Genomic DNA, 24852 nt, shown 5'->3' with positions numbered 1-24852 from the left:
TGCTGTGCTGTATCTCTAAACTAAACTAACATAGAAATGAACTGCCGATGCTAGTTTGAACTGAAGATGGACACATAAAGCTGGAGTAATCCCGCTCCTTTTAGACTTAGAGATACAGCGCAGAAACAGGCCCTTCTGTCTACCGGGTCCGCGCCGCCCAGCGATCTTCACACACTAACACTATCCTACACCCACCAGGGACAATTTTTACTCTCCGGAGATGCTGTCTGAGCCGCTGAGTTACTGCCACTTTTTGTGTCTCTCTCAGGTTTGCAGGCTAATTGACTTCAGTAAAATTGTGACTGGTAAAACGTAAAGACAGTCAAGCCGGATGGGGTGGTAGAGTCAGGTCGGTGGCGCGGCGGTAGAGTTGCTGCCTTACAGCGTTTGCAGGGCTGAAGGGCCTGTCTCCGAGCTGTATCTCCAAACTAAACTAAACGATTTGTGAACGACTGATAATATGGTGGTACTTCATTAAAATTATAAAATAGAACAGATTATGGTTTTTGTTCGACAAGGAGAGTGGGGAATTCAGCACAAGTGTGTTGCTTGTTCGGCTGATAAGGCGGCCATTTCTGCACAACTAACAATAATCGGTGACTGTATTTCAAGGTCTGTTCTACTTATGCAATCAACTGTCCATTTTACAAATACTAATAGATTTCCGGCAAAACCTTGTTCAGCAGGCTGAGCAAATAATGTACTTTTTATTATCACACAACAAGATAACGAACATCAGATAGAACATTCGGGGAAGGCAATCACTGGTTTTTAGGTGCAGCAGAAGTTTATATCCTTGGGCTTCACAGCAATTTTTTTAGATTTTAGATTTAGCGATACAGCGCGGAAACAGGCCCTTCGGCCCACCGAGTCCGCGCCGCCCAGCGATCCCCGCACATTATTATCTGAATGGTGTCAAGTTAGGAAGAGGGGATGTTCAACGAGATCTGGGTGTCCTAGTGCATCAGTCACTGAAAGGAAGCATGCAGGTACAGCAGGCAGTGAAGAAAGCCAATGGCATGTTGGCCTTCGTAACAAGAGGAGTTGAGTATAGGAGCAAAGAGGTCCTTCTACAGTTGTACCGGGCCCTGATGAGACCGCACCTGGAGTACTGTGTGCAGTTTTGGTCTCCAAATTTGAGGAAGGATATTCTTGCTATTGAGGGCGTGCAGCGTAGGTTCACTAGGTTAATTCCCGGAATGGCGGGACTGTCGTATGTTGATAGGCTGGAGCAATTAGGCTTGTATACACTGGAATTTAGAAGGATGAGGGGGGATCTTATTGAAACATATAAGATAATTAGGGGATTGGACACATTAGAGGCAGGAAACATGTTCCCAATGTTGGGGGAGTCCAGAACAAGGGGCCACAGTTTAAGAATAAGGGGTAGGCCATTTAGAACGGAGATGAGGAAGAAAAAAAATTTCAGTCAGAGAGTGGTGAAGGTGTGGAATTCTCTGCCTCAGAAGGCAGTGGAGGCCAGTTCGTTGGATGCTTTCAAGAGAGAGCTGGATAGAGCTCTTAAGGATAGCGGAGTGAGGGGGTATGGGGAGAAGGCAGGAACGGGGTACTGATTGAGAGTGATCAGCCATGATCGCATTGAATGGCGGTGCTGGCTCGAAGGGCTGAATGGCCTACTCCTGCACCTATTGTCTATTGTCTATTGTCTATTAACACTCTCCTACACCCACACTAGGGACAATGTTTACATTTACCCAGCCAATTAACCTACATACCTGTACGTCTTTGGAGTGTGGGAGGAAACCGAAGATCTCGGAGAAAACCCACGCAGGTCACGGGGAGAACGTACAAACTCCGTACAGACGGCGCCCGTAGTCAGGATCGAACCCGAGTCTCCGGCGCTGCATTTGCTGTAAGGCAGCAACTCTAACGCTGCGCCACCGTGCCGTCTTTATTTCTATGCCGCTTCACAGAGCCACACGGAGTGGAAACAGGCCCTTCGGCCCACTTGTCCAGGAAGGAACTGCAGATGCTGGTTCAAACCGGAGCTGGAGTAACTCAGCATCTCCGGAGAGAAGGAATGGGTGATGTTTCGGGTCGAGACCCTTCTTTCGGGTCGAGACCCAAAATGTCACCCGTTCCTTCTCTCCGGAGATGATGTCTGACTCGCTGAGTTACTCCCGCTTTTTGTGTCAACCTTCGGCTCGATTCATCCACACCGACCAAGATGCCCTATCTAAACTAGTCCCATTTGGACCACATCACAAGGTCATAAGTGAGAGGAGCAGAATTAGGCCGTTCGGCTCAACTAGTCTACTCCACCAATCGATCATGGCTGATCCATCTCTCCCTCCTAACCCCATTCTCCTGCCTTCTGACACCCGTACTAATCAAGAATCTATCTATCTGCCTTAAAATATCCATTGACTGCCCCCGCAGCCTTCTGCGGCAATGAATTCCACAGATTCACCACCCTCTGGCTAAATAAATTCCTCCTCATCTCCTTCCAAACGGAACGTCCTTAAATTCTGAAGCTGTGGCCTCTGGTCCTAGACTCTCCCACTCATGGAAACATCCTCTCCACGTCCACTCTATCCAAGCCTTTCACTATTCTGTATGTCTCAATGAGGTCCCGCCTCACTCTTGTAAACTCCACCAGCGAGTACAGGCCCAGTGCTGACAAACGCTCATCATATGGCAACCCACTCATTCATATCCTTCCAAACCATTTCTATTCATGTATGTGTCCTCATGTCTTTTAAATGCTGTTACAATACCTGCCTCAAACACCTCCTCTGGCACAAAGTGCTGGAGTAATTCAGCTGGACAAGCAGCATCTCTGGAGAGAAGGAATGGGTAAGGTTTCGAGTCGAGACCCTTCTTCAGAAGGGTCTGAAGAAGGGCCTCGACCCAAAACATTTATCACCCATTCAATAGACAATAGACAATAGGTGCAGGAGTAGGCCATTCGGCCCTTCGAGCCAGCACCACCATTCAATGTGATCATGGCTGATCATTCTCAATCAGTACCCCGTTCCTGCCTTCTCCCCATACCCCCTGACTCCGTTATCCTTAAGAGCTCTATCTAGCTCTCTCTTGAATGCATTCAGAGAATTGGCTTCCACTGCCTTCTGAGGCAGAGAATTCCACAGATTCATAACTCTCTGACTGAAAAAGGTTTTTCCTCATCTCCGTTCTAAATGGCCTATCCCTTATTCTTAAACTGTGGCCCCTTGTTCTGGACTCCCCCAACATTGGGAACATGTTTCCTGCCTCTAACGTGTCCGACCCCTTAATAATCTTATACGTTTCGTTAAGATCCCCTCTCATCCTTTTAAATTCCAGTGTATACAAGCCTAGTCGCTCAAGTCTTTCAACATATGACAGTCCCGCCATTCCGGGAATTAACCTAGTAAACCTACGCTGCACGCCCTCAATAGCAAGAATATCCTTCCTCAAATTTGGAAACCAAAACTGCACATTCCTTCTCTCCAGAGATGCTGCCTGCCCCGCTGAGTTACTCCAGCACTTTGTGTCCATCTTCGGTTTAAACCAGCATCTGCAGTTCCTTCCTAGACACACCTCCTCCGGCAGCTCGTTCCCTTGATACCCCACCATCCCCTGAGTGAAAAAAGTTGCCTCAGGTTCCTAACAAATATTTAGTTTTCAGATTACTTTCGAGATACAGCGCAGAAACGGGCATTATTCGAAGACGAAATTAAATAGGATTTTTCCTAGTATCTCTCCTATTTGTGATAAATGTCAATTTCAAGAAGCTAATTTAACTCATATTTTCGTAACTTGTATAAAAATGCAAAACTTCTGGTTGGAGATTTTTAAAATAGTTTCTAAAGTTATTAATAAAAAATTAGATATGGATCCAAAATTAATTATATTAGGATTATCAGAACATACTACAAATTTTACAGCAAGTCAGGTACATTTTCTTGATTACAGTCTAATAACCGCGAAAAAATTAATACTTAAATTTTGGAAAAAACCAATAACCCCCACAATTAAAATGTGGACTACGGAAATGACAGAGACCCTGCATTTGGAAAGAATAAGGTTTGTCTTAATCGACAAACCTGAGTTGTTTTTAAAAATATGGTCTCCATTTATTTTTAGAAAAGTAAATGGGTTTGGCACAGTACTAAAATAAAAAATTTAAATTAAAAGTTGAAACTTGAGTTAGGGGTTGGATGTACAACTGTGGTTATTGTCTCCCGGATCTACTCCCTTTAATTTTTATTGTTAGATCTTTTTTTTTTTTTTAACCTTCTTATTCTCTCTCCCCAAGTTTATAGTTTTTTTAAAATTTTTACTTTCTCTCTTCAAAAATTTAAAAATTGAAGCTATGTAAGAACTTTGTAACAAATGTGTTTTAAAAAAAAAAAAATTCTATTTGTACATATGCTTTTCAAAAAAAAAAAGAAAAAAAAAAAAAAGAAACGGGCCAGTCGGCCCTCCGAGGCGGCGCCGACCAGCGATCCCAGTTATACAAGCACACACCACACACGAGAGACAATTTACACTTTTTACCAAAGGCAATTAACCTACAACTCTGTTCGTCTTTGGAGTGTGGGAGGAAACCGGAGCAAGCAGCCGGAGAAAACCAAGCGGTCACGGGGAGAACGTACAAACACTGTGCAGACTGCACCCGCAGTCAGATTCAAACTCGGGTTTCTGGCGCTGTAAGGCAGCAACTCTACCGCTGCGCCACCCTGGTTTTCCCTCTCACCTTAAACGTCCAGTATGACCTCTGGTTTAATTCCCCTACGCTGGGTAAAAGACTCAGCATTTGCCCTGTCTGTTCCCCTCATAGACAATAGACAATAGGTGCAGGAGGAGGCCATTCGGCCTTTCGAGCCAGCACCGCCATTCAATGTGATCATGGCCGATCATTCTCAATCAGTACACCGTTCCTGCCTTCTCCCCATACCCCCTGACTCCGCTATCCTGAAGAGCTCTATCCAGCTCGCTCTTGAATGATCAGCCATGATCACATTGAATGGCGGTGCTGGCTCGAAGGGCCGAATGGCCTCCTCCTGCACCTATTGTCTATTGTCTATTGAGAGAATTGGCCTCCACTGCCTTCTGAGGCAGAGAATTCCACAGATTCACAACTCTGACTGAAAAAGTTTTTCCTCATCTCAGTTCTAAAGGGCCTACCCCTTATTCTTAAACTGTGGCCCCTTGTTCTGGACTCCCCCAACATTGGGAACATGTTTCCTGCCTCTAACGTGTCCAACCCCTTAATAATCTTATACGTTTCGATAAGATCTCCTCTCATCCTTCTAAATTCCAGTGTATGATGATTTTATACACCTCTATGAGGTCGCCCCTCAGCCGCCTCCGCTCCAAGGAACAAAGTCCGAGCCTGCCCAACCTCCCCCCGTCGCTCGGTCCCTCAAGTCCTGGCAACATCCTCGTAAATCTTCTCTGAACCACTTCACGTCATTATTATTCAGAACATTGCCTGGATCTGAGCGAAGTGCTCAGGAGGAAATGTTAAAAAAAATAACCTTGTTAGAAAACTGTACTGAAAAGTTATTTACGATGTGTTCATTCGCACTGAGGCATGGCCAATAACATCGTAAGAAAGTCCTCAGTCGTTTAGTACAAGAGATTGGTTCGAAAACAGTTGGAGCACAGGTCCAGCGATTGGATTGAAATAGATTAGTTCAAAAACTTGCACAATCAGTCTGAAGTGCATTTATGATAAAATAACACATTATCAGATAGTTTGCACACATATCTGGAAATAGATTAATTTCTAAATAGCGGCACAGCGTCGGAGACCCTGGTTCGATCCTGATTACGGGCACTGTCTGTACGGAGTTTGTACGTTCTCCCTGTGACGACGTGGGTTTACTCCGGGTGCTCCGGTTTCCTCCCACACTCCAAAGACGTGCAGGTTCGTAGGCCAATTGGCTTCTGTAAAATTGTAAATTGTCCCCAGTGTGTGTAGGGCGGTGATAATGTGCGGGGATGGCTGGTCGGCGCGGACTCGGTGGGCCGAAGGGCCTCTTCCCGTGCTGTATCTCCAAACTAAACTAAACTACAGTTGTGTGACTGTGCAACAATTTGCATCTTGCATAGTAAGTCTGCAACGGCTAAAGACAAAGAAATGATAAAATATAACGACTCTATCGTAGTTTGAAGGTATCACAAAATGCTGGAGTACCTCAACAGGTCAGGCAGCATCTTGGAGAGAAGGAATGGGTGACGTTTCGGGTCGACTCGAAAAGTCACCCATTCCTACTCTCCAGAGATGCTGCCTGACCTGCTGAGTTACTCCAGCATTTTGGGCCTATCTTCAATGATCCAATCTACATTTTCTTCGACCCTGTCCCCTTTGATGTCTCGTTTTCACACCTTACCCTTCCTTATCTCAGTGTCTCCCTCCCCACCCCCACCCCCCTGACTCTCAGTCTGAGGAAGGGTATCGACCCGAAAGGTCACCCATTCCTTCCAAGTGATGCTGCCTGTCCTGCTGAGTTACTCCAGCATTTTGTGTCTTCCATTTGAAGTTCCTTCCAACACATCCTGACCCGCTGAGTTACTGCAGAATTTTGTGTCGGTCTTTGTCGACACCATCGAGATCTCTCGTTTCCCTCTCCCCTGACTCTCAGTCTGAAGAAGGGTCTCGACCCGAAAAGTCAGCCATTCCTACTCTCCAGAGATGCTGCCTGACCTGCTGAGTTACTCCAGCATTTTGTGATACCTTCGATTTGCACCAGCATCTGCAGCTATTTTCCTACTATGGTAGTTTGAACTCAGTCGGCTGATTTGTTTGGAAACAGACTAATTTCTAAAGAAATTAACAATACAAAAATACACGTTGCATAATCACACTTTCACACTCATTGTGGCTTCGGGCACTTTGTGGAAAACTTGGAAAGGACGAGGAGAGAGGCTAACACCCGGTGTGGAATGAGGGATAAGGAGGGAATATCTCACCACTCTGAGAAGGCACAGGTTGTCCCGGAGAGAGGCCAGGACGCCAATGAACGACACCACGAACATCAGAATGCCAAGGACGATCAAGATGATAGCAGGGGCCAGGAAGGCACCTTGCAGGGTCTTGTATTTCTGCCTTTCAACCTCCGCGTAGATCCCAATGCAGAGGATTAATCCTCCAATCATCTGGGGGGGGGGGGGGAACAAAACAGAACAGAGAACGTAAACCAGTACAAAAAGTCAAAGTTAAATTCTGCCCTTGTAATAGAGACCGCACCTGGAGTACTGTGTGCAGTTTTGGTCTCCACATTTGAGGAAGGATATTCTTGCTATTGAGGGCGTGCAGCGTAGGTTTACCAGGTTAATTCCCGGAATGGCGGGACTGTCATACGTTGAAAGACTGGAGCGGCTAGGCTTGTATACACTGGAATTTAGAAGGATGAGAGGAGATCTTATCGAAACGTATAAGATTATTAAGGGGTTGGACACGTTGGAGGCAGGAAACATGTTCCCAATGTTGGGGGAGTCCAGAACAAGGGGCCACAGTTTAAGAATAAGGGGTAGGCCATTTAGAACTGAGACGAGGAAAAAACTTTTTCAGTCAGAGAGTTGTGAATCTGTGGAATTCTCTGCCTCAGAAGGCAGTGGAGGCCAATTCTCTGAATGCATTCAAGAGAGAGCTGGATAGAGCTCTTAAGGATAGCGGAGTCAGGGGGTATGGGGAGAAGGCAGGAACGGGGTACTGATTGAGAATGATCAGCCATGATCACATTGAATGGCGGTGCTGGCTCGAAGGGCCTCCTCCTGCACCTATTGTCTATTGTCTATCAGAGTTGAGTTTGAGTCTAGTTTATTGTCACGTGTACCGAGGTACTGTGGAAAGCTTTCTTGTTGCGTGCTAACCAGTCAGCGGAGAGACAATACGTGATTACAATCGGGCCGTCCGCAGTGGGTTTTTTTAATGGATATTTTCAAGGCGGAGATTGACCGGCCCTTGATTGCAAGTTCACAGGTTATAGGAGTAGAACCCGAAACGTCACCCGTTCCTTCTCTCCAGAGGTGATGCCTGTCCCGTTGAGTTACTCCAGCTTTTTTGTGTCTACCCCTGACATCCATTCTAATCAAGAATTTTTTTCTCTCTCTGCAGTAAAAAATACCCACTGGCTTTGCAGTGTGGGATTAGTAATCACTGATTACTACGGGAGTCAGGGGTTATGGGGAGAAGGCAGCGGAATGGGGTTGAGAGGGAAAGATGGATCAGGCGTGATTGAATGGTGGAGTAGACTCGATCTGAACTTGCCTCTAGAACGTATGAGTGCAGATATATACATGATAAAGGGAGCAATCTGAATATCGTTTAGTGCAAGATAATGTCCAGTAAAGTCCGGATTAGGGGGGGGTTTCATCAGTTGCTGGAAAATCGGTGGTGGGCCTGTATGTGCTTTGAAGTTTTTATACCTTCTGCCCGACAAGAGTGGTTGAAGTTTATTATTGTCACGTGTGCAAAGGCACAGTGTAAGGCTTTGTTCTGCATGCTCTCCACACAGATCAGACATACCACACGTAGATGCAATCAGTTCAAACTCAAGTGCAATAGACAGAGCGAAAGGGGAAAGAGAGAGGAGACCAGAGAATGTGTAGCAAGGAGCTGCAGATGCTGGTTTAAGCCGACGTTAGACACAAAAGGCTGGAGTAACTCAGCGGGACAGGCAGCATCTCTGGAGAGAAGGAACGGGCGACGTTTCGGGTCGACCCTGTCTGAGGAAAGGTCTCGACCCGGAATGTTACCCATTCCTTCTCTCCAGAGATGCTGCCTGACCCACTGAGTCACTCCAGCTTTTTGTTTCTATCTTCGGAGAACAGAGAATGGTGGCGCAGCGGCAGAGTTGCTGCCTCACAGCGTCAGGGACCCAGGGTTCGATCCTGACTACGGGCGCTGTACTGTACGGAGTTTGTACGTTCTCCCCGTGACCCTGCGTGGGTTTACTCCGAGATCTTTGGTTTCCGCCCATTCTCCAAAGACGTACAGGTTTGTAGGTTAATTGGCTCGATATAAATGTAAATTGGCCCTAATGTGTGCAGGATGGTGTTAATGTGCGGGGGTCGTTGGTCTGTGCGGACCCAGTGGGCCGAAGGGCCTGTTTCCGCGCTGTATCTCTAAACTAAACTAAAGAAAACAGAGAATGACTGGGGAGTGCGTGGTCCTTGATTGTAATCATGTTTAGTCTTTTCTTTGACTGGATAACACACAAACAAAAGCTTTTCACTGTACCTTGGAACACGTGACAATAGTAAATTAAACTGAATTATTATACCTTGATGTTAGGTTACCTAGAAGTAATGTATGTTCTGATTGTGTCACCTATGTCAATTGAGGATAGAAGTTGGGAGGTCATGTTGCAGTTGTATAAAACGTTGGTGAGACCGCATTTAGGGTATTATATTCGGTTCTGGGCACCGTGTTATAGGAAAGATGTTGTCAAGCTGGAAAGGGTACAGAGAAGATTTGTGAGGATGTTGCCAGGACTGGAGGGTCTGGGTCTGAACTACAGGGAGAGATTGAGTAGGCTGGGACTCTATTCCTGGGGCTGCAGGAGGATGAGGAGTGATCTTATAGAGGTGTATAAAATCATGAGCGGAATAGATCGGGTAGATGCACAGAGTCACTTCCCCAGAGTAGGTGAATCGAGGACCAGAGGACATAGGTTTAAGGTGAAGGGGAAAAGATTTAATAGGAATCTGAGGGGTAACTTTTTCACACAAAGGGTGGTGGGTGTACGGAATGAGCTGCCAGAGGAGATAGTTGAGGCAGGGACTAACTATCCCAACGTTTAAGAAACAGTTAGTTGCATGGATAGGACAGGTTTGGAGGGCTATGGGTCAAAGGCGGGCAGGCGGGGCTAATGTAGCTGGGACATGTTGGCCGGTGTGGGCAAATTGGTCCAAACTGTATCACTCTATGACTCTAAAACCTGTTCATCTGAAGGTGGAGTATGTCGAATAAAGAGATCCACTATGCAAATGCTAATAAAACTAAGGCCTGCAGGGTGTAGTTACAATACTATAATGCGAGATAAGAACTGGATAATAGATTTGGAAATATAGTCCAGTAAAAGGTTCATTCACAACGCAGGAGACACAAGGAACCGCAGATGCTGGAATCTTGAGCAAAATACGAAGTGCTGGAGGAACTCAGCAGCATCTGTGGTGGGATCAGCCAGAAAACGCCAGCTGTCCATTCCTTCCACAGATGCTGCCTGACCTGCTGAGTTCCTCCAGCACTTTGTGTTTTAATTTCCAACCATCTGCACTCCGGTAATACTTCCAAAATGGAAGTAAAAAACATCCAAGCAGAATTTTAAGGTGTATTTTTTTTTAAAACAGGCGGGGCGGCACGGTGGCGCAGCGGTAGAGTTGACGCCTTAAAGCGCTAGAGACACGGGTTCGATCCTGCTGTCTGTATAGAGTTTGCACGTTCTCCCCGTGACCGCGTGGGTTTCCCCAGGTGCTCCGGTTTCATAGAAACATAGAAAATAGGTGCAGGAGTAGGCCATTCGGCCCTTCGAGCCTGCACCGCCATTCAATATGATCATGGCTGATCATCCAACTCAGTATCCCGTACCTGCCTTCTCTCCATACCCCCTGATCCCTTAAGCCACAAGGGCCACATCTAACTCCCTCTTAAATATAGCCAATGAACTGGCCTCAACTACCTTCTGTGGCAGAGAATTCCTCAGATTCACCACTCTCTGTGTGAAAAAAAACTTTCTCATCTCGGTCCTAAAAGACTTCCCCCATATCCTTAAACTGTGACCCCTTGTTCTGGACTTCCCCAACAATCTTCCTGCATCTAGCCTGTCCAACCCCTTAAGAAGTTTGTAAGTTTCTATAAGATCCCCCCTCAATCTTCTAAATTCCAGCGAGTACAAGCCAAGTCTATCCAGTCTTTCTTCATACGAAAGTCCTGCCATCCCAGGAATCAATCTGGTGAACCTTCTCTGTACTCCCTCTAAGGCAAGAATGTCTTTCCTCAGATTAGGAGACCAAAACTGTACGCAATACTCCAGGTGTGGTCTCACCAATGCCCTGTACAACTGCAGCAGAACCTCCCTGCTCCTATACTCAAATCCCCTCGCTATCCTCCCACATCCCAAAGACGTGCGTGTTTGTAGGTTAACTGGCTTCTGTAAATTGCCCCTAGTGTGCAGGGGGTGGATGCGAAAGAGGGATAACAGGGAACAGGTGATCAATGTTCGGCATAGGCTTGGTAGCCCGAGCAGCCTGTTTCTACGCTTCATCTCTAAACTAAGCTAAACATTCCAAGTAAACTCTTAACAATCCATCAGGTAGTATCCTGTTTACCTTTGGCGTCGACAAGAAAATAATGGGCAGAATATTGCAATGGCAGGTTATTAAACTTGTGCAAGATTGCAATTCCCTCTTGAGCAACACTGCTTGGGAAAAAATAGTTCAGCAAATTCAAATCGTCACGGACTAACGTGACGCGTCCGACCACTGACCCACAAACTACTTGGTGAAATGTGTAGGAAGGAACTGCAGATGCTGGTTAAAAGCGAAGATGGACACAAAAAGCTGGAGTAACTCAGCGGGACAGGCAGCATCGCTGGAGAGAAGGAATGGGTGACTGTCTGAAGAAGGGTCTCGACCCGAAACATCGCCCATTCCTTCTCTCCAGAGATGCTGCCTGTCCCGCTGAGTTACTCCAGCTTTTCGTGTCTTTCTTCGGCTACTTGGTGAAGTTGCATTTGAAAACAACTCGTTGTTTCACGGAGTGGCCACTCGGTGGCTGGAGCGAATTCCTTACATGGTTATGGCGGACTATCAGCAATGATGGGCACCATTCACCCCTCTGGTCTTTCATAATGAGGGTTCATTGTAATACACTGTAATCATCTCTTGAGTACTGCACGCTGGCACAGGACAGGAAACAGCAGGCGGTGAAGAAAGCCAATGGAATGTTGGCCTTCATAACAAGAGGAGTTGAGTATAGGAGCAAAGAGGTCCTTCTGCAGTTGTACAGGGCCCTAGTGAGGCCGCACCTGGAGTACTGTGTGCAGTTTTGGTCTCCAAATTTGAGGAAGGATATTCTTGCTATTGAGGGCGTGCAGCGTAGGTTTACTAGGTTAATTCCCGGAATGGCGGGACTGTCATATGTTGAAAGACTGGAGCGACTAGGCTTGTATACACTGGAATTTAGAAGGATGAGAGGGGATCTTATCGAAACGTATAAGATTATTAAGGGGTTGGACACGTTAGAGGCAGGAAACATGTTCCCAATGTTGGGGGAGTCCAGAACCAGGGGCCACAGTTTAAGAATAAGGGGTAGGCCATTTAGAACGGAGACGAGGAAAAAAATTTCAGTCAGAAAGTTGTGAATCTGTGGAATTCTCTGCCTCAGAAGGCAGTGGAGGCCATTTCTCTGAATGCATTCAAGAGAGAGCTGGATAGAGCTCTTAAGGATAGCGGAGTCAGGGGGTATGGGGAGAAGGCAGGAACGGGGTACTGATTGAGAATGATCAGCCATGATCACATTGAATGGTGGTGCTGGTTCGAAGGGCCGAATGGCCTCCTCCTGCACCTATTGTCTATTGAAACCCCATTGACTTGGATTTTTCAGTCAAAGATTAAGGAGGGAGTTTTTAGTTAAATTATTTTGTTTTATTCATAATCTTGTCGAATCCCTGACCTTCACACTCTGCAGCTTCACTCAATCGAAGATGTTTCCCCTCAATTGAGTGAAGCTGCGATTGCTAGTCAATTTCAAGGCCTTACCAATTTCAAGGCCTTGCCAATTTCAATGGCCGTGTCCATTTCAATGGCCGTGTCAATTTCAACCGCCTTGTCAATTTCAACCGCCTTGTCAATTTCCACGGCCTTGTCAATTTCAATGCCTTGCCCATTTCAATGGCCGTGTCCATTTCAATGCCCGTGTCCATTTCAATGGCCGTGTCCATTTCAATGGCCTTGTCAATTTCTATGCCTTGTCAATTTCAATGCCTTGTCCATTTCAATGCCTTGTCCATTTCAATGCCTTGTCCATTTCAATGCCTTGTCCATTTCATGGCCTTGCCCATTTCAATGGCCGTGTCCATTTCAATGCCCGTGTCCATTTCAATGGCCGTGTCAATTTCAATGGCCGTGTCCATTTCAATGGCCGTGTCAATTTCAATGGCCGTGTCAATTTCAATGGCCTTGTCAACTTCCACGGCCTTGTCATTTTCCACGGCCTTGTCAATTTCCACGGCCTTGTCAATTTCAATGCCTTGTCAATTTCAATGCCTTGTCAATTTCAAGTGCCTTGTCAATTTCAAATGCCTTGTCAATTTCAGTGCCTTGTCAATTTCAATGCCTTGTCAATTTCAATGCCTTGTCAATTTCAATGCCTTGTCAATTTCAAATGCCTTGTCAATTTCAATGCCTTGTCAATTTCAATGCCTTGTCAATTTCAATGCCTTGTCAATTTCAATGCCTTGTCAATTTCAATGCCTTGTCAATTTCAATGCCTTGTCAATTTCAATGCCTTGCCAATTTCAATGCCTTGTCAATTTCAATGCCTATGTCAATTTCAATGCCTGTGTCAATTCCACTGTCTTGTCAATTTCAATCACCCCCTTAGTATTCTGGGATAGATCCCATCAGGCACCTTAATGTTTTTCAAGACATCCAACAACTCCACCTCCTCCTTAATCACAAGGGAATTCTGTAATTGGGAAACCGAATGGACCTTGATCTCTGTTACTGAGGGTGCAGAGTTACAGAACAATAGACTATTGTGGCAACTTTACAGTGCCAGGAACAGGTTTAATCATGTGTAGGAAAGAACTGCAGATGCTGGTTTAAAATCGAAGGTAGACACAAAATGCTGGAGTAACTCAGTGGGGTCAGGCAGCATCTCTGGAGAGAAGGAATGGGTGACGTTTCGGGTCGAGACACTTCATCAGACTGAAGACTTGGGGTGGGGTGGGGGAGGGACGGAGAGAGAGGGGGAATGCAAGGGTTACCTGAAATGAGAGAGATCAAAATTCGCACTACTGGGGCGTAAGCTGCCCTAGCGAAATATGAGGTGGTGTTCCTCCAATTTGCGTGTGGCCTCACTCTGACAGTGGAGGAGGCCCAGCGAAGAAAGGGCAGTCCGGGAATGGGAAGTTTGGTAAAAGGCAGACCGCACACAGGAGGTAATTGAGGCAGGTACTATGACAACATTTAACAGACGTTTGGACGGGCACATGGATGGAAAAGATTTAGAGGGATATGGGCCCGGCATGGGAAGGTGGGCCATCCTGGTCAGCATGGACAAGTTGGGTGGAAGGGCCTGTTTCTGTGCCGTGTGACTCTATGACAAGCTGAATGAGTGGCTGGGGACGTGTCAGACGGAAAATATAACGAAACTCCAATAATGTACTGACTGACTATTTTGAAATAGAGTCATAGAGTGATACAGTGTGGAAAAGCAGTGTTGAAACAGGCCCTTCGGCCCTCCTTGCCCATACCGACCAAGTCTAAAGAAAAATGTTATACTCCATGGATAACAAGTGAAAAAAGCAAATTGAAAGTGTGCTTTAGTATTAATTGGATCAACATCCAGCCGTCCAGAAACCTGCCCCAGAGTCTCACATACGTCGCACTATTTTAAAATTAATACTATTTAGATTTGACAGAAAATCGCCTGGAGACAGCCGACAGAACTGTTTACGTTAACACTGTGCAGATGTTAAGATTTTGCATGGATCAAATCCAGACAGATACAGTAGTCGACTGCTCAGTGTTTAGTTTAGTTTGGAGATACAGCCAGGAAACGGTCCCTTCGGACCACCGAGTCCGTGCCGACCAGCGATCGGTTTCTTCCCACATCCCAAAGACGTGCAGGTTTGTAGGTTGACTGGCCTCTGCAAATTGCCCCCAGTGTGTGTATGATAGTGCCAGTGTACAGGGGTTGGCATGGAGGCGGAGGGCCGAAGGGCCTGTTGCCACTCTGCGTCTCAACATAATCAACTCAACAATTTATCGGCAACCACAGCCAAGGAGATAGTTCCAGCAATTGCGTACACTAACACTACCCCCATACACTAACACTACCCCCATACACACTGACACTACCCCACACACACTGACACTACCCCGCACACACTGACACTACCCCCCACACACACTGACACTACCCCCCACACATTAACACTACGCCACACACACTAACCTCCACACACACTAATACGACCCCACACACACACTAACACTACCATACACACACTAACAATACCCCCCACACACTCTAACACTACCCCACACACACTAACACTACCCCACACACACTAACACTACCCCCCACACACACTGACACTACCCCACACACACTAACACTACCCCCCACACACACTAACACTACCCCCCACACATTAACATTACCCCACACACATTAACACTACCCCACGCACACTAACACTACCCCACGCACACTGACACTACCCCCCCACACACACTAACACTACCCCACACACACACTAACACTACACCACACACACTAACACTACCCCTCACACACTGACACTACCCCCCACACACTGACACTACCCCTCACACACTGACACTACCCCACACACACTAACATTACCCCCACACACACTAACACTACCCCTCACACACTGACACTACCCCACACACACTAACATTACCCCCCACACACACTAACACTACCCCCACACACACTAACACTACCCCATACACACTAACACTACCCCCACACACACTAACATTACGCCCCACACACTAACACTACCCTCACACACTAACACTACCCCACACACACACTAACACTACCCCACACACACACTAACACTACCCCACACACACTAACACTACCCCCCTCACACACTAACACTACCCCACACACACTAACACTACCCCACACACTAACACTACCCCCCACACACACTAACACTACCCCACACACACTAACACTACCCCCCACACACACTAACACTACCCCTCACACACTGACACTACCCCACACACACTAACACTACCCCCCACACACACTAACACTACCCCCCACACACACTAACACTACCCCCCACACACACTAACACTACCCCCCACACACACTAACACTACCCCCCACACACACTAACACTACCCCCCACACACACTAACACTACCCCCCACACACACTAACACTACCTACCACACACTAACACTACTCCACACACACTGGGGACAATTTACAATCTTTACCAAAGCCAATAAGCCTACAAACCCGCACGTCTTTGGAGTGTGGGGGGAAACCCGGGGCACCCGGAGAAAACCCACACAGGTCACGGGGAGAACGTACAAACTCCAGACAGACAGGGACCCATAGTCAGGATCGAACCCGGATCTCTGGCGCTGTAAGGCAGCAACCCTACCACTCCACCACCGCGTGCCACATCCATTCAGTGTTAGAATATGTTCATGGTACAATGTTCAGAATTATATTCTCACAAGGGCCAGTTTCCACGCTGTATCTCTAAATTCTAAAGTTTTCAAACGGTTTTACTCTGTGGAAGGGTTCCAAGGGTTACAACCCAAAATGTCACCTGTCCATGTTTTCCAGAGTTGCTGAGGGCTTATATTCCCTGGAATTTAGAAGGATGAGAGGGGATCTAATAGAAACATATAAAATTCTTAAAGGATTGTACAGGCTAGATGCAGGAAAAATGTTCCCCATCGTTGGAGGAGTCCAGAACCAGGGGCCACAGTTTCAGAATAAGGGGTCGGCCATTTAGGACTGAGATGCGGTAAAAAATTTCCACCCAGAGGGTTGTGAATCTGTGGAATTCTCTGCCACAGAAGGCAGTGGAGGCCAATGCACTGGATGTTTTCAAGAGAGAGTTAGATTTAGCTCTTAAGGCTAAAGGAATCAAGGGATATGGGTAGAAAGCAGGAACATGGTACTGATTCTGGATGATCAGCCATGATCATGTTGAATGGCGGTGCTGGCTCGAAGGGTCGAATAGCCTACTCCTGCACCTTTTTTCTGTGTTTCTATGACCCGCTGAGTTACTCCAGCACTTTGTGTCCTTTTGTGAAAGACTCCTTTTCTTCACCAAGGTTGTTGACTATTAATTTACTGATCCGGCGACATTTAGTTTTAGTTTTAGAAATACAGCGCAGAAACAGGCCCTTCAGCCCACCGGGTCCGCGCCGACCAGCGATCCACGCGCATTAACACCACACAAACAAGGGACAATTTTTACATTCACCAAGCCAAATTAACCTACAACACCTGTACGTCTTTGGAGTGTGGAAGGAAACCGAAGATCTCGGAGTAAACCCACGCAGGTCACGGGGAGCACGTACAAACTCCGTACAGACGTGCACCCGTAGTCGGGATGGAAGCCGGCGCTGCAAGCGCTGTAAGGCGGCAACTCTACCGCTGCGCCACCGTGACCGCCCGCATGTCTCGCAGTTCCATTTTGCACTGAGCGATCTGCACATTTTCATATAATATAAGAAAACAACTGCAGATGCTGGTACAATATCGAAGGTATTTATTCACAAAATGCTGGAGTAACTCAGCAGGTCAGGCAGCACCTCGGGAGAGAAGGAATGGGCGACGTTTCGGGTCGAGACCCTTCTTCAGACTGATGTCGGGGGAGGGGGGGGCGGGACAAAGGAAGGATACAGGTGGAGACAGGAAGACAGAGGGAGATCTGGGAGGGGAAGAGAGGAACTATCTAAAGTTGGAGAAGTCAATGTAATTTATCACAGCGCATTTTCCTAAGTGCGGTGAATCTACTCAACAAAAACCCGTCGCCCCACTGCACAGCCACACCTCTCTGCTGCTGCTGGATTACCTCATGCCATTAGTCTCCCGTGTGACAACTTCTAAAGCGACAAGCTTCGAGAGCAGGCTAATGGCACGTCATTTGTCTGGAGTGGTTGTAAATAGAGAGGGAGGTCAGAGAACAGTGAGACAGCAAACGCATCAATTGTGGGGGATCATCGTTTGACCTTAGACTTCATAGGCACAGCGCGGAAACGGGTCCTTCGGCGCCGGCCAGCGATCACCCCGCGCACCAGCGCCATCCAACACACACTGGGGACAACTTACTGGAGCGTGGGAGGAAACCGGAGCACCCGGAGGAAAACCCACGTGGTCACAGGGAGAACAGTACCGCCATCATCCGCGGTCAGGATGGAACCCGGGTCTCTGGGGCTGAAAGGCAGCAGCTCTATCGCCGGCCCAGCCGACCGTCAACAAATTTGCTTGAGCTTGTTCTGACACGCAAATCCAACTTGCCCCCGGGGGTGTAGGGAATGGATGCCAAAGTGGGATAACGCAGAACAAAGTGTGAACGGGTGATCGCTGACGGGCGTGGACTCAGTGGGCTGAAGGGGCCCGTTTCCGTGCTGTGTCTCTCGGGAACATGGATAGGCACCGTTTCAGGCCAAGACTCTTCTTTGGAATCCCGCATCACCAGTTCCTTGTGCCTACACTGTCTGCCCAAACGCAATGATAATCTCAGAAGGTCATAACATTATAAGTGATAGTAGAATTAGGCCACTTGGCCCATCAAGTTTACTCCGCTACTCAATCATGGCTGATCTCCCTCTCCCTCCTGACCCCATTCTCCTGCCTTCTCCTCATAACCCTTGACACCCGCACTAATCAGGAATCTATCTATCTCTGCCTTAGAAATGTCCACTGACTTGGCCTCCACTGCCTTCTGTGGCAGAGAATTCCACAGATTCACCACCCTCTGACTAAAGCAATTTCCTCCTCGTCTCCTTCCTAAAGGACCGTCCTTTAATTCTAAGGCTCTGAACCTCTGGTCCGAGACTCTCCCACTAGTGAGGAGATGAGAAGGAATTTCTTTAGCCTGAGGGCAGTGAATCTGTGGAATTCGTTGCTGCAGATGGCTGTGGAGGCCAAGTCAGTGGGTGTTTTTATGGCGGAGATTGACAGGTTCTTGATTGGTGTGGGAGCCAGGGGTTATGGGGAGAAGGCAGGAGAATGGGGTTAGGAGGGAGAGATGGATCAGCCACCATTGAATGGCGGAGTGGACTCGATGGGCCGAATGGCCTGATGCTGCTCCTGGAACCCGTGGACTCTCCGCTGCACTGTTTCTATTGTAACCACACCTTTCCTGTGGCAGGGCCACTAGAACTGTACACAGCAACTCCTAGTGCAGCCAACCAACGCTGGCACAGTTGCAACGTGAGATTCCTCACGTCTTGTACTCAGCCACACAGCCCAGGAAGGCAAGCCTGCCAAATGTGACTTTTCAGCGACATGGTTCAGTTGCATAGACATAGAAACACAGAAAACAGGTGCAGGAGTGGGCCATTCGGCCCCTTCGAGCCAGCACCGCCATTCAATATGATCACGGCTGATCATCCAGAACCAGTACCCCGTTCCTGCTTTCTCCCCATACCCCTTGATTCCGTTAGCCCTAAGAGCTAAATCCAACTCTCTTTTGAAAGCATCCAGTGAATTGGCCTCCACTGCCTCCCGTGGCAGAGAATTCCACAGATTCACAACTCTCTGGGTGAAATAGTTTTTCCTCATCTCAGTCCTAAATGGCCTACCCCTTATTCTGTGACCCCCCCCCCTGTTCTGGACTCCCCCCAACATCGGGAACATGGAGAGTTGGGGTTAGGAGGGAGATATTGTAACTAGGACCCAAAAAACAGCTTTGTTCCCTTCGCGAACAGTGGAGTTACGCCTTCAATTTCCCAGTCCTTCGTGACCACTCCTGCATCTAGTGATGCTTGAAACAGCTACTAATGCCTGCACAATCTCTGCAGCTACCTCTTTCACAATGTGTAGGAAGGAACTGCAGATGCTGGTTTAAACCGAAGATAGACACAAAGAAGCTGGAGTAACTCGGCGGGACGGGCAGCATCCCTGGAGAAAAGGAATAGGTGACGTTTCGGGGTCGAGACCCATCTTCAGTCTAAGAGTGAGGGGAAAGGGAACGAGAGATACAGACGGTGATATAGATAATAGAATGAAAGAAATGCAAAAAGCAACGTTCATAGAAACATAGAAAATAGGTGCAGGAGCCAGCACTGCCATTCATTGTGATCATGGCTGATCATCCACAATCAGTAACCCGTGCCTGCCTTCTCCCCATACCCCTTGACTCCACTAGCCCCTAGAGCTCTATCTCTTTTAAATTCATCCAGTGAATTGGCCTCCACTGCCATCTGTGGCAGAGAATTCCGCAAATTCACAACTCTTTGGGTGAAAGGTTTTTTCTCAACTCAGTTACTAATTAGGCCATTTGGACCATCAGGAGGCCACTTGGAGGTTTACTCCGCTACTCAATCATGGCTGATCTCCCTCTCCCTCCTGACCCCATTCTCCTCCCTTCTCCTCATAACCCTTGACACCCGCACAATCTATCTATCAGGAATCTATCTATCTCTGCCTTAGAAATGTCCACTGACTTGGCCTCCACAGCCTTCTGTGGTAGAGAATTCCACAGATTCGCCACCCTCTGACTAAAGCAATTTCCTCCTCGTCTCCTTCCTAAAGGAACGTCCTTTAATTCTGAGGCTCTGAACCTCTGGTCCGAGACTCTCCCACTAGTGAGGAGATGAGAAGGAATTTCTTTAGCCTGAGGGCAGTGAATCTGTGGAATTCGTTGCTGCAGATGGCTGTGGAGGCCAAGTCAGTGGGTGTCTTTAAGGCGGAGATTGACAGGTTCTTGATTGGTGTGGGAGCCAGGGGTTATGGGGAGAAGGCAGGAGAATGGGGTTAGGAGGGAGAGATGGATCAGCCACCATTGAATGGCGGAGTGGACTCGATGGGCCGAATGCTGCTCCTGGAACTCGTGGACTCTCTGCTGCACTGTTTCTGTTGTGACCACACCCTTCCTGTGGCAGGGCCACTAGAACTGTACACAGCAACTCCTAGTGCAGCCAACCAACGCTGGCACAGTTGCAACGTGAGATTCCTCAGTTTTAAACGGCCTCCCCTTTAATCTTAGACTTTGGCCTCTGGTCCTGGACTCGCCCAACAGGAAAAGTTGGAGCCACAATGGTCCACTGTTGGCTGTGGGCCAGGTGATAATGAGTTGTACAGTGAAACTCAACAGGACAACAGTGAAACTAGCACAACGACCAGGGTGGGGGGGGGGGGGGGGGGGGGGAGGGGAGGGATGGAGAGAGAGGGGATGCAAGGGTTGAACTTCTTGAAGTTCGAGAAATCAATACTCATACCGTTGGGGTGTAAGCTGCCCAAGCAAAATATGAGTTGCTGTTCCTCCAATTTGCGTTTGGCTTCACTCTGACAATGGAGAAGTGGCAAATCTGTCCTGGGCCCCTTCCATTGTCTATATCTCGTGTGTGGTCCCTTTCCCCTGACTCTCCGTCTGAAGAAGGGTGTCGACCTGAAACATCATGTATTCCTTTTCTCCAGAGATGCTGCCTGACCCGTTGAGTAACTCCACCTTTTTATGTGTACCTCTTTCCAAAACCCTGTGGTGTAGTCAATAGACAATAGGTGCAGGAGCAGCCATTCAGCCCTTTGAGCCAGCACCGCCATTCAATGCGATCATGGCTGATCACTCTCAATCAGTACCCCGTTCCTGCCTTCTCCCCATACCCCCTCACTCCGCTATCCTTAAGAGCTCTATCCAGCTCTCTCTTGAAAGCATCCAACGAACTGGCCTCCACTGCCTTCTGAGGCAGAGAATTCCACACCTTCACCACTCTCTGACTGAAAAAGTTCTTCCTCATCTCCGTTCTAAATGGCCTACCCCTTATTCTTAAACTGTGGCCCCTTATTCTGGACTCCCCCAACATTGGGAACATGTTTCCTGCCTCTAATGTGTCCAATCCCCTAATTATCTTATATGTTTCAATAAGATCCCCCCTCATCCTTCTAAATTCCAGTGTATACAAGCCTAATTGCTCCAGCCTTTCAACATACAACAGTCCCGCCATTCCGGGAATCAACCTAGTGAACCTACGCTGCACGCCCTCAATAGCAAGAATATCCTTCCTCAAATTTGGAGACCAAAACTGCACACAGTACTCCAGGTGCGGTCTCACCAGGGCCCGGTACAACTGTAGAAGGACCTCTTTGCTCCTATACTCAACTCCTCTTGTTACGAAGGCCAACATTCCATTGCTTTTCTTCACTGCCTGCTGTACCTGCATGCTTCCTTTCAGTGACTGATGCACTAGGACACCCAGATCTCGTTGAACATCCCCTAACTAGTCCATCTGGTCCAGGTGACTTTACTTGGAATTTAATACAGAGAAAGGTGAGGTGTTGTAGTTTGGAAGGTCTATCATGGGCAGGACCATACACAGTGAATGGCAGGGCTCTGGGGGTGTTGTAGAGCAGAGCGATCTCGGAGCGAAGGTACATGGTTCCTTGAAGGTTGCGTCACAGGTGGACAGGGTGGTCAAAAAAGGCTTTTGGCACATTGGCCTTCATCTGTCAAGGCATTGTGGCTAGTCGTTGGGAGGTCATGTTGCAGTTGTATGAGACGTTGGTGAGTATTGTGCTCAGTTCTGGGGCGCCACGTTACAGGAAACATGTTGCCAAGTTGGAAAGGGTACAGAGAAGATTTACGACGGATGTTGCCAGACTCGTCTGAGCTACAGGGAGAGGTTGAGTGGGCTGGGGCTCTATTTCTTGGAGCGCAGGAGGACGAGGGGTGACCTGATGGAGGTGTTTAAAATCACGAGAGGAATAGATCAGGTAGATGCAGAGTCTCTTAATGAAAGTAGGGGAAATCGAGAACCAGAGGACATGCATTTAAGGTGAGGAGGGGGGGGGGGAAAGATTGAATAGAAATCTGAGGGGTAACTTTTTCACGCAAAGGGTGGTCTGTGTGTGGAACGAGCGTGCCAGAGGAGGAAGTTGAGGCAGGGACGATTGCAACTTCTACGAAACAATGAGACAGGTACAATCGTCAGAAGTTGCAATCTTCCCTGCCTCGACTACCTCCTCTGCAGCTCGTTCCACACACAGACCACCCTTTGCATGAAAAAGTTACCCGTCAGATTTCTATTCAATCTTTCCCCCACCCCCTCACCCTAAATGTATGTCCTCTGGTTCTCGATTTCCCCTACTTTCTCCTCTACTTTCTCCTCTACTTTCTCCTCTGATTTCTCCTCTGGTTTCTCGAGAACAATGAGACAGGTACATGGATAGACGGGATTAGAGGGATATGGGGCCAAACGCAGGCAGGTGGGACGGGTGTAGATGGGACATGTGGTCGGTGTTGGGTGAGTTGGGCTGAAGAGCGTGTTTCCACGCTGCATCACGCTACGACTCGTTCAGCTTGAAACCTTTCTGCTGCCCACACACCTTCCCTTGGTAGTAGCAACTCCGCTAACTTCTAGCCCCCTGACTCTCTCGGATTTCTGGCACATTGCTGGTGCCTTCCCGCGGTCTATTGTGAACTCAGCCCCTTCAGCAGCGAATTAAGCCGAGGCTGCAGATCCCATTGCACATTACACCATTTGATGCGTGTAAATTTCACCTTGGCCTCCCCAACCAAAGCAAAATGACATCCACATAAACACAACACTTTTAAAAGGTTTCAATCAGATAAGCAAAGTTAAACAAGTGTCTGAACAGCATACCAATGTTCCCGTTAAAAGCATTTCTCATGCATAATCAACAGAGAAATCATTTAAGTGTAGTTTGCAGGATCGCCATTTCACTGTACTTTTTTCTCAAAGAATGTCCTGCAACCATGTATTCACAACAAATTCCTGGTCATCGCTGCTTCTCCCCGCCCCCATGCCAGAGGGTTCGGGGCGGCACGGTGGCGCGGTGGTAGAGTTGCTGCCTTACAGCGCCACAGACCCGGGTTCGATCCTGACTACGGGGGTTCACTGTACGGAGTTTGTACTTTCTCCCCGTGACCGTGTGGGTTTTCTCCGGTGCTCCGGTTTTGCCCCCCCCCCCCCCCCCACTTTCCAAAAACGTGCAGGTTTGTAGGTTAACAGGCATCCGGAAATAGCCCTTGGTGTTTAGGATAGTGCTAGTTTACAGGTGATGGTGGGGCGGGAGGGGGTGGGGAGGGGGGGAAGGGGGTGGCAGGAGGGCCTCTTTCCACACTGTACCAACTCAATAAGGTATCAGCATTCACAGCCAAGGAGATAGTTCTAACACTCATGTACACTAACTCTACCCTACTCATTAGATTTTTTAAAAGATTTTTTTTAGATTTAGAGATACAGCGCGGAAACAGGCCCTTCGGCCCACCGGGTCCGCGCCGCCCAGCGATCCCCACACGCTAACACTACCCTACACCCACTAGGGACAATTTTTACATTTGCCCGGCCAATTAACCTACAAACCTGCACGTCTTTGGAGTGTGGGAAGACCCGAAGATCTCGGAGAAAGCCCACGCAGGTCACTGGGAGAACGTACAAACTCCGTACAGTACAGCACCCGTAGTCAGGATCGAACCCGAGCCTCCGGCGCTGCATTCGCTGTTAAGGCAGCAACTCTACCGCTGCGCCACCGAGCCGCCCTCATTAACACTATCCTACACCCACTAGGCACAATTTACGACCTTTACCAGAGCCTGCCGAGTCCACGCCGGCCAGCACATCATCCCCACACATCAACACTATCCAACTAGGGACAACTTGCAATTTAACAGAGCCAATTAAACTACAAACCTGGACGTCTTTGGAGTGCGGGAGGAAACCGGAGGCAGACCAGGAGAGAATCCACACAGTCGCATGGGGAAACGTACAAACTCCGCACAGAGAAGCACCCGTAGCCAGGATCGAACCGGGTCCCCGCGCTGTCAGGCAGCGACTCTCCCGCTGCGCCACCAGCACTCTGTGTCTTTTCTTTAAATAATAATAAACCAGCACCTGCAGTTCCCTGTGCCTACAAAGTAGCTGCACCTTTGCACTACTCCAGCTCATTGTGTTCCATGCACGATC

General features: G+C 48.0%; 1 protein-coding gene across 1 annotated transcript in view; it reads right to left on the bottom strand.

Moving 5' to 3' along the window:
* Positions 1 to 24852, bottom strand: part of tspan15 (tetraspanin 15) — a 61515-nt gene that overhangs the window by 22434 nt on the left and 14229 nt on the right. The window contains exons 3-5 of the mRNA XM_078412698.1: positions 13016 to 13207; positions 12718 to 12836; positions 6925 to 7110 (exon numbers count right to left, since the gene is read on the bottom strand). Of these exons, the coding sequence (XP_078268824.1) occupies positions 6925 to 7110; positions 12718 to 12836; positions 13016 to 13207 (497 nt within the window). The remainder of the gene's footprint in view (positions 1 to 6924; positions 7111 to 12717; positions 12837 to 13015; positions 13208 to 24852) is intronic.

This window comes from Rhinoraja longicauda, chromosome 16 (assembly GCF_053455715.1).
Source record: "Rhinoraja longicauda isolate Sanriku21f chromosome 16, sRhiLon1.1, whole genome shotgun sequence".
NCBI lineage: Eukaryota > Metazoa > Chordata > Chondrichthyes > Rajiformes > Arhynchobatidae > Rhinoraja > Rhinoraja longicauda.
The sequence above is the reverse complement of the archived record's forward strand: the minus strand, read 5'-3'. Positions and strand labels throughout refer to the sequence as shown.